An 11,039-nucleotide genomic window follows, 5' to 3' on the forward strand; every position below is an offset into this window, starting at 1 on the left:
CGGACCTCCATGTTTGAACTGCGGATACAAACCTTAAGAAAGTATTATTTGGTCAACTAGGCCTATATACACAATAAGTGCTAATGACACTGGACATGATTTTTGGTTTGAGGATACCACATTGGCTTAGTTTTCAATACTAAAATGTAAAGTGGCTCTAACATTTTATCCTCGATCGATCCTAATTGTTCTGGTTCCATTGCCGAGTTTTATTTGAAACTGTATGTCATCATTTCTAAGATATACGGCCTGTCACGTGTGAATCAGGAACGCTCCAGATAAAACAAACTAAAAATGTAACACTGTGACATTGTCTTGACTAATTTCCTCCTTTGTATTTTACATGGTTATTCAGTTTGGGCTTGCTCTGTGTGCAATACAGATACAAGTGTTCTCATATACCCGCAGTGGGGTCCTTAGCGTGAGAACGAGGTGATAAGGATCCTCCCCGGATGGTGATACTCAACATTGTAAGGAGAAATCATTGTGGACAGGTCTGTGTGTAGTCTGGACGAGAGAAAGATTTCACCTAAAAGGTCTATCCCAACCAAAGTACTTGGCCAAAACAACACCACATAATAATTAGTAGGAGTGGGATGGATAACGTAATGAAGGCTGATTTCAATATATATTTGTTGTCTACTTCAATTCAATTCCTTAAAAATGTTGATTCGATTAAAACTTTAATAAAAAATGCATTCGATTGTAACGTATCTAAATGACGACATTCATTATGAAAGTGACGTCACTTATCATGCAAATGCCGTCACTTATGAACATTTGTATACTATTATCATTTCCTGTAATTGGCGGCTCATCAATAACTAAATAAAATAAATTCATAAAGAGGAGACACAGAGGTAAATCTGTGAAACAAAAAGTGAGGCTTACTGGTCATCCACTGCTCTTCGGATTGTACTGTTTTGATTTTTTTTAAATTAATATAAGTCACGCATAAATGATAGTTAAATGTTTCTCCTTTGATGCTCCCCGAATATGAAACAACCTCCCAGTACGCATCAGAAAATGTAACTCTTTGACATTGTTCAAAAAATCTCTTGAAACTTATTTGTATCAGATATGTTGTAGTTATATAGTTCCATTGGTTTGGCTCTTTACGGGGCTTTTCTCGATGGAAATGTGCTTCACAAAGCTCTGTTGTATGCAAAGGTTGAAACCAACTTTTTTAATTTGAAAAAGAAAACATCCAGTACTGTTCTCTATTTCAAATATTATTCTCTTTTTGTATGTAAACATAGGTGCTAACCTAAAGTAGCTGGTTTCGAAGTTTTGGTCAGTGTCCCAAGCACAATTTGGTTATTTCTGTCTGCATTTGGGACAAACGGCTCTCGGTTAAAAATAGTAATTGACTCATATTTGAGGGAAGGGGCGGGTATACAAGAAAATAGAGGAGCCTGGTTATAGGTTATATGCACTTATTGCATGCGTATTGGTCAGTGGTATAACAGTTAATTTTTCCAAAGACTGAACAAGTGAGTGGAGAGTTTTAAGTTGGGCTTTCAAAAGTTACAAACTCTATACAAAGTCTTTGTTTTTTCTCGAAGTGCTTCAATAGTCACCGTTCTTCTAGATTGAAAAACATATTCCTCATCATTTACAAATTGCAGATATGATTATTATCGCTAAAATTAAACCACAAAATTATAAAAACTTTAATTAGTAATAACATATTTATTACGCGTAACACTGTTTACTCGGATGTTTTAAGATGCTCTTGACTCTTGTCTTATTTGTCTTTAAAGACACTGGACACTATTGTAATTGCCATACATCAGTCTTCTCACTTGGTGTATCTCAACATGTGCATAAAACAACACACCTGAGAAAATTTGAGCTCAATTGGTCGTCGATGTTTCGAGATAATAATGAAAGAAAAACCACCCTTGTCGCACGAAGTTGTGTGCTTTCGGATGCTTGATTTCGAGACATAAAAATCTTATCATGAGGTCTAGAAATCAAATTCGTGGATAATTATTTCTTTCTTGAAAACTACGTTACTTCAGAGGGAGCCATTTCTCACAACGTTTTATACTATCATTCAACATCTCTCCATTACTCGTTACCAAGTAATATTATGAGTACCTAGTGTCCACTGCCTTTAAAGGCAGGTAATATTATGAGTACCTAGTGTCCACTGCCTTTAAAGGCAGTGGACACTATTGGTAATTACTCAAAATAATTATTAGCATAAAACCTGACTTGGTGTCGAGTAATGGGGAGAGGTTGATAGTATAAAACATTGTGAGAAACGGCTCCCTCTGAAGTGACGTAGTTTTCAAGAAAGATGTAATTTTCTGCAAATTTGATTTCGAGACCTCAAGTTTAGAATTTGAGGTCTCAAAATCGAGCATCTGAAAGCACACAACTTCGTGTGACAAGGGTGTTTTTTTTTATTTCATTCATATCTCGCAACTTCGACGACCAATTGAGCTAAAATTTTCACAGGTTTGTTATTTTATGCATATGTTTAGTTACACCAAGTGAGAAGACTGGTCTTTGACAATTACCAATAGTGTCCACTGTCTTTAAACAATGTTACACATAAAGGGACACCGGAAAGAAAAAGACCAACTGAAAGATTGAATACTGATTACCGATATGACTAACCAAGTCTCACAGAGGCAAATTGTAGATGTCACAGCTCATTAAAAATAGCTGTTAAGACTTCTTTGACTGGGAATGTTCGGGTGTTTCTTAATTGCATTTTCACTTGTATAAAACGTGTGAAGGTTTACATTCCCTTTAAAGAGCATGTACAAACCATCACTCAATACCTATGAGTCAGTATAGGAAAATCTGCCGTTTGTTTTACAGTCAACCCTTTTCACCCCTTCCCTAAACCTTTCGTCGTGCAAATGTACAAATTAAAAAACCTCCATTTTCTTTGTAGAATCCCTGTATATTAATAATTATTATGTCATAATATTCTAGACGAGGAAAGGGTTGTCAAGAAGGCATCTTTGACAGTATTTACACATAATTAAAATTTGCTGGTGAGAAGTTTCAATGAATGTAATGCAAGGAGAGACAAGGAGAGACAAGCCTTCAGACAACTAAAACTATGCATGCATTTAATTGTGAAATTCAGACTAATAACAGTGAAAAGGAGAAATAGTCAGAATCTTTGATTTGAGGATCAGCATTTAAGTCATGATTGTTGACCTACGATACACATTTCAGAAGTCTCTCCTGCATTCGATCACCTCCCCAAACAAACAATGTTATTTTTGTAGTTTGTTTATAAAGGCAGTGAAAGGTTCCCATACAGGGTTTCTGTTTGGTAGCAATATTTTAGAGAAAAAAAAAATGAACTTAAAATGTGAAAAAAAAATAAGTTTAAAATACACTCAGAATATTGAAGGAATAGTCTTTTAAACAAATCACGTAATCTAGTTGTTATAGGTTTTGTTTTCAAATCGTAAATCATAATTATTTCAAAATTCCCGTTGCGCGTTTGCTCATCTTTAAAGGCAGTGGAAACTATTGGTAATTACTCAAAATAATTATTAGCAAAAAACCTTACTTGGTAACGAGTAATGGGGAGAGGTTGGTAGTATAAAACGGCTCCCTCTGAAGTGGAGTAGTATTCGAGAAAGAAGTAATTTTCCACGAATTTGATTTTCAGACCTCAAGTTTAGAATTTGAGGTCTCGAAATCCAGCATCTGAAAGCACACAACTTCGTGTGACAAGGGTGTTTTTTTCTTTCATAGTTTTCTCGCAACTCCGACGACCAATCGAGCTCAAATTTTCACAGGTTTGTTATTTTATGCATATGTTGAGATACAGCAAGTGAGAAACTGGTCTTTGACATTTACCAATAGTGTCTACTGTCTTTAAACAGGGGGTTGTATCTGCACTTTGTTCATGTTGGATAATAATGGAGGTAGGAATAGACAATTTGAAATGAAAAATTTATCTTTAAAAAGTAGGCCTATCTTTAGAAATTAAAAAACGTGGTTTTCCACGATTTGTTTCAAATCCTCGTTTGGTTATAATGCAATTCTGCTCGATTCTTTTTCAATTTTATTCAACTTATCCAAACATTAGGCGGATTGCTGGTCATTAAACCAACACTTCAACGAGTCTAAAGGAACCTGTTACTCTCTATAGATCTAGATCCATAACAAAATGCTGAGGCCTGATTTAGGATTGTTGCTAATTAGTGAAGGATAGGTAGGCTGGCCAAAGTAATTACACAATGTGTCTTACTGGGTCAGAGGAAAAATGTCAACGTACAATTCCGTCTAAGCCAACATAATTTCAGTTTAATTTGACAGTTATAAGTACATACAAATAGTTAGTTGTCACGATCAAAGCAACAACACCAACAGTACGAAATAACTACAAAGAAATGTCAAACAAATCTACAGAAAACAGGTTTGTTTCTGTAAATCAATAATGCAATTAGAAACATGCCAAAACAAAACAATTTGTTGTCATCGTAAAGGAGTATATTAATTGATTTATGAAACATTTTCAGAATAACGAACAAGTGGATGTTCCTAAAACGAGAAAGTGACTTCGACGCCATCATGGCCACATTGAGTTATATTCAAAGTATCTTTGTCATTGTTCGCAAATCGTACAAGCATGGAGGTAAAATTCTATATCCATGTTATATAAGTCAATAGATTTCATTAACTACATTCACAAATCAAGATGTGCCTGCCTAATTATTAAATATCATATCAAATTTTTATAAAATATCTAAACAATTATTTGTGGAACGTTTTAACGGGAGGTGACTAGAATGTTATTTGTCTAATGTGTGCTTTAACAAGGACAACTCAATGAGTAGTAAATATGTTTACTTGAGATGGAATTAAAATACTGCAAGACAGATCCACAATGTCAATATTTATATGTATTTGGTATTGAATAACAAACCTTCCATGGTATGAAGATCAGATGTGTAGCGTACTCCCCAATCTCCTGCCGTATCACCCAGCGCGTCTGCCAGCAAGCCGTTGGCCGTGTTCTGTAGCGAGACGCCGGTACAACTTGTCCCGTTCACTGCCGCTAAGGCCTCCTCGGCCGCACCGCGATCCTCTGGAGAAATCAGTGATGCTATGCTGAATCGGTTAGCTCTGGGTGACAGTGGATTTTGGTCCGTTTGATTCAAATCCATAGCCAAAAAGACTCAAATTAAGGGTAACTACCGCCTCCCTGGTAAACCCAATCTCTCCTTTTATAAGTTGCTGCTTTGTGTTTGTTCTTATAGCAAGTATAGCTGATCTTGAAGATGCAACGACTGTCAACGATGTCAAGGGACGGCCGAATTAAGTCGATTTTCCTCTTTGATTCCCACGCAAGACTCTATTCAAGAAGGCTTTTTTGAAGAGATTTACAGAGCAGTGACAATCATTAAGTAAATTTACACCATTCGCTGGAGTCAATGTGGGGTACCGTTGCAGACCGCTGGCCCGTCGGGTCAACAGAGACACAACCGGTGGTGCTGGGGCAACGTCCGTGCGATGTCGGCATCCAAGTCTACTCTCTATCCCTACAGTTGGCGTGTGGAATCAGTGGCGTGTTAAGTACACAGTGGTACACTAATTTTGTGTATCACAGTCACATACACGGCCCAGTAAAGCTTGATAAGGTTTGAAACGCTGACAATCTAACAAGAGTTGAGGTTGTTCACAGTAGATGATCAGTGTACACTGATCCAAGAAGAACCAAAACAATTCGTAGTAAAGGAGACTAGTCATGATATAGTGTAGAGTCGGTCATTTAGAAAAGGGGCTGGCCCTTAGGCTGTGGACATTAGTGATAGGGGCTGGCTACAGGCCCGCCATTGGCGCGAAAAATACATCAAAGCTAAAGTGAGTGGCAGCTTTACCACTTAAATCTCTCATTGTCCCCCTACCTAGCTCTTAAATCATTGGCTACCGTCGACTTAACCACGTCAACAATATTAAAATTAATGCTAATGAGCTCATGACGAACCGGTGACATTTCATCAGTAAAATTTCAATATCAGAATAATAGCCTGGTCCGTTGCCGTGTTATGACGAGGCGGGCGCAAGACGTATAAAGTTGACAGTTAAGGGTTGTTGAAGTCTGTCTTGAAAATGAAGGAAGTAGGACCGTCTGAACGGGAGAGACAGCTCGCGGACGTGAGTGTCTCTCAAACACGTTCCCATATGACTACATAAAAGTGCACTGCTTAACACTATACCTGGACATCAGGTCACCTTACCCCATACCAATGACAAATACAAGTTTCCTTAATTATTTTCTAATAAAATATTGAAATGTTATGAAACGACCCCCCCCCCCCCCACGAAAAAGGTGACACACCGTACGAAATAATAAGTACATAAAGGCCTTACATTTAAAAAAAAATCCTAAAAAATAAAAATTAATTACTTGGTAACTGTGATGTGGTATTAATATTAATATAAAAAAACTTAAAAAATGGTGGATCTATTGCTTTTGTAAGTTACTTTGGTCTTCTCGTTCGACATTTGAACTTGTTTTTATTAGACGACGGGTAGACAAGTCTAACAATGACATATTATGCCTATATACTGCTGTACAATAAAACAAAACGTTACGTACTGCTCTGACATCTTTCTTTTGATAATTGAACAAACTTATGTTTTGTTGTACATTATGCATATTTTGGGTGTTAAACCATGGTGTTATGGTTTTGGATAGCTTTGTCCAGATATTAGCCGCATCCATGTTAATGAAAGCATGTCATAATGCTGTACATGTTTCTTACTGAATTGAAATGATAGGATCTTTAATGATTGGAAGCTAACGATGTCACCCATATTATCACATTCTATAAAACCCTGGAAAACCAATGTTACTACACAACAAGACTAGCCCGTCGAGATAGTTACGATCACGGGACACATATCCCAATTACATAGTGTTGATAGATTGACAACAAATACAACACATCAACTGTTTCGAGTGTTTTTCAGAGTGTAATGTGATCACTGGAAATACAAAATGGCCTCTCATCCTGTTTTGGCGCAAGGGCGTGGTTGCGTTTAATCAAAGGGGTGAATCTTTGTAAACAATGAGTCTTTAAATCATGAATGATACAGGCACTCGGTATAGGGCCTATATCTTAAGTTAGTGTCTCTGATATACCTTACATGACCTGGACAAAGTTCTTCCTTGATATAATGTCTAGAAGTGCATGGAAGAACTTATGAGAGTTGTAATGTGTAGGCAGAGAGATCTATAGCATAAAACTCTATCCAATGGTGCTCCTGTAAAACTTGAATAGTATAAGGCCTATGTGGCTGGCTGGAAATAATGCTAAGTCGATATCACTTTCTACCTTATTAGGTGCGTTTCAGTATAGATAGGGCCTACACATTCAAACCGGCAACCTACAGCAAAATGGGCAATGGGCCAGTTGTGTGAAGGTCCTCTAGCTAGAAAGTATGTACAAACCAATGAGAGCTGTTGCCAAACAGTTAGTTATAAAAACAAAGAGGGACAATAATATAATGAGGTCTCCGATTGCAGGTGTTTACATATTAAGTGTGTGGCTTATAGTTCCCTCACTATGACGTAATTAGGGAAATAAGTGTGTTAAGTAAAGACCACATGTGGAATGAAGAGTGACCATAAAGTACTGGAATGTGGTTGTATCTGATTTCAGCTCAGTGTCCTTATCAAAACACTTAACTCATCCTCAATCAGTCGCAGCAGTTGCACCTTCGCATTAATTGAGTTTTAACCCATTCAAGATTTCACCACCTCCTTGCTTGCCAACTTCTTTTTCTAAGTCACGACAAGTGATAAGCAGAAGGAATACAAACATACAAGGATTGAATCTTAAAACATTTGAGACTTTCAGTCAAAGACAGTTGGGTTTTGTAATCCATGATTTGGGTATGTTATGCCCCTCGAGGAACCTATATATGTTATGCCTTTTTGAGGGAAGAACAAAAGTTGTTTTCGGTGGAGTGTTCGAGTTGTTGGTATTGGATGTAGCTAGCTCTACTTATACCACTTTGTAATCAAGTGATGTAGTGACGCAGATTGGCTTGCTAGGGTAAGTTGTGAAAAATGATTAAATTCAGAGAAAATAAACATTTATATTTTGTAATTTATTGACCTCCCTTATAACTAATTTAAGAATTACTTAGCTGTGCCAATTCAGACGGTAACTTTTGCTTTAACATTAAGACGATAATGATTGTTTGGAATGTATTCTAAACAATTACAATCATCAATTTGCTTTCAATTTATGAAACTGACTGATTCGTAGACATTTGACTTAAGTTACTTAACTTTCATAGCTCTGCAAGAAAAGAAGAGTTAGAATTGTTTCAGATGATAGGAAAACTTTCTCACCAGGATTGTGTATAAGTACAAGACAAACAAATATTTGTTTTTATGAATGACTCGTTGCCACGGGATGGATGTTTTTTGCTGTTTGTTGGTAGGATCTCTACGGTTCGACCTATCCCCTCTACCCTAACGCGCTGATTGACAAATTCCCGCGTCCGTACAAACCTTTCCAGGCTCCGGAGGTGTATTTCAATATGAGATCGCCGTGTGAACGTGCCAAATCCTCCATCCTTCTAGCCGAACAAACATACAAGGAAAAGACCAGAAAGATTCGTACTTGATAGAAAGACCTTTACCACACTTCTAGTAAAGCTGTTGCGAGAGTGATGCAGAATGAGCTCAGACATGAAGTTGGAAGTCAATGTACATACCCCATGTGAATCATTTAGCTTTGCCACTCAATCTCCATCTTGTTAAAGGCACGCCTGGCATTGATACAAACAACGGGGTCTCTCGTCGAACAGTCTACCGGTCGACATGGAGCGATTGTTCCCTCTAGTCCCGATCGCTAGACCCGCAAACCGATCCAGGTATTGGGGTTTTCAGAGGTAAGTCTGGACGGTTGGTACTGTTTTTCACATCAGGAATAAGAGACGGTCGGGTCTATGGTTGGGTTATCTCTGCAGACTGAAACCGCTAGTAGAGGTCAAAGGTCATGTGAATTAGAAATCGAAGCCATTTTGTTTTGCTCACAACGAGTCATATTCAAGTGGTTAGATCTGAATATACGCGTTTGATATTAATGATGCGAAACTGCAACATTATATAGTATTTACCTTTATGACAGAACCAGATTGTGCTTAATAAATTGCGATATAACTCCTTGTTCTTATAAATTTCGTTGTAAACCGCTCGGTCGAATATCATTTATAATTTTTTTTTTTAAAGTCAGACAATAAATGAAATATTCATTTTGAAATGTATCATGACAATGCAGACTGAGTTGGTTTATCAATGTTGTGGTATTTATCATAGGTTACGAGTTCGGTAATAATACAATGAAAGAATGAATGTAAAACTTAATTTTGTCCCAATTTACCGAGAATGAAATAATGACGTCACTTGCCATAGTTTGACATTATTTCCATGGAAACACATGTGGTAAATGACCCATGACCTTTAAAAAGGTATGGATTGGTCCTTGGTTCAACCCTGTTTCGAAGCTTCAAAGCAGAATCCCCCATTTGTTTACAAGTATGGTAAAAACAAAAGTTGTTGATTTTACCAGTTCAGTCTATGTAAATTGTTATGCTATGTTTTTTTTTAAATATTTCCTGAAGAAAACAAAAACTCATAAGGCCTATCATTCATAAAGTTTTGAGAAAACATTTAGAATACTTACCCGTTTGTCAAAATGTTTGATTTAACTCTTATTAGTAACAGCTGATTCTTATATTGCTGCCAATTTATGGTAGCGAGGAATCAGTCTATTTAGTCATCACATAATTCGAAAGAAATCAGTTGAATAATTAGTCACGTGGTATAAATTACGTATCTCTCAAAAGACATTGTTTCTGAAACGAAATCTATGAACAAACATCACGATCTTAAAGGAACACGTTGCCTTGGATCGGTCGAGTTGGTCTATGAAAAGCGTTTGTAACCTTTTGTTATAAAATGCATATGATTAGAAAGATATTTTAAAATGTAGAATATAATGATCCACACAAGTATCACTCGAAATGCGTGGTCTTCCGTTTACTTCGTCGACTAACATAAATCGTTTTAAATCATCTTTCTAACCATATGCATTTTATAACAAACGATTAAACGCTTTTCAGAGACCAACTCGACCGATCCAAGGCAACGTGTTCCTTTAATAGTTTACTTTTTTTTTAAATTGGGGCATTCAGGTTGTAGTTTCTTCCCTGCATGTTTTTTTTTTTTTTTTAATCCGCTTCGGACTAGAAACCTTGTATTTTTTGTTTAGTCTTCAGTACCCCCCCCCCCCGACTACGTGGGTTTACCCATTGAGTGTTTTTATCCCATCTAAACTTAGATTTTGTCAACATTTTCTCTTCAGCCTATGTGTTACAGCGAAAGGCACATTATTCTAGGGTTTTATTATCAGATATTACTAATAAAGGTCTTTTGTTGGGTTTTTAGACTCTCAGTTCTTCGACTCAGACTCGTCATTGAAACAGATCTCCCAAAAACATGGACAATATTGTGTTTTACGGTTACTGATGTAATTATTGTGAAACTTGTAACCTAGGGCCTTATCTATTAATTTGCAAAGTATGTCTCTAACTAATTAAGCAAATTAATAAAAATCAATTATTAAACATTGACTTTATGATTTCGATATATTCAATAAGTCCATGACGATTTGTAATTCGTAGGTTTTGAAAGACAAACTAAATTTTGGATGTTGTAAACAGTTCAGTTCTGCAAAGGGTGTAGTTGAACAAAACACCTCATGTCTGCTTGCAGGTTCCCACATACGTCTTTCCCATAATGGCCATGGTTGTCAAGCACACGGCCACCAGACTAATGATTAATTGTACTTAACTGCATCTATGATTACAAGTGGCAATAGGGTCAAAGGTCAAATTGAGGAGGCAATGGTACAAGTGTCGAAGGTCATCTACGAACCCAGTTCAGATCTTGCTGCTAGTCAGTTGTTGTTCTCGTGTAGTACAGAAGTTGACACCATCTCAAATTTATAAACCACTCTTAAAGCATGGGAGTC

The 11,039-nt window shown here is 36.8% G+C and overlaps 1 protein-coding gene across 2 annotated transcripts in view; it reads right to left on the reverse strand.

The window, feature by feature from the left end:
• Window positions 1-8,737, reverse strand: part of LOC139938923 (T-box transcription factor TBX1-like) — a 31,066-nt gene extending 22,329 nt beyond the window's left edge. The window contains exon 1 of one of the 2 annotated variants that reach the window (XM_071934595.1): window positions 8,719-8,737. Coding sequence is in view for 1 of the 2 variants with exons in the window: in XM_071934594.1 (XP_071790695.1) it covers window positions 4,910-5,150 (241 nt within the window). In the remaining variant the exon portion in view is untranslated. Of the gene's footprint in view, window positions 1-4,909; window positions 5,679-8,718 lie in introns of those variants that run through there. The other variant, XM_071934594.1, reaches the window with a different exon arrangement.
• Window positions 8,738-11,039: the final 2,302 nt, after the last annotated feature.

The sequence above is a fragment of the Asterias amurensis genome, chromosome 6, assembly GCF_032118995.1.
Source record: "Asterias amurensis chromosome 6, ASM3211899v1".
Classification (NCBI taxonomy): domain Eukaryota; kingdom Metazoa; phylum Echinodermata; class Asteroidea; order Forcipulatida; family Asteriidae; genus Asterias; species Asterias amurensis.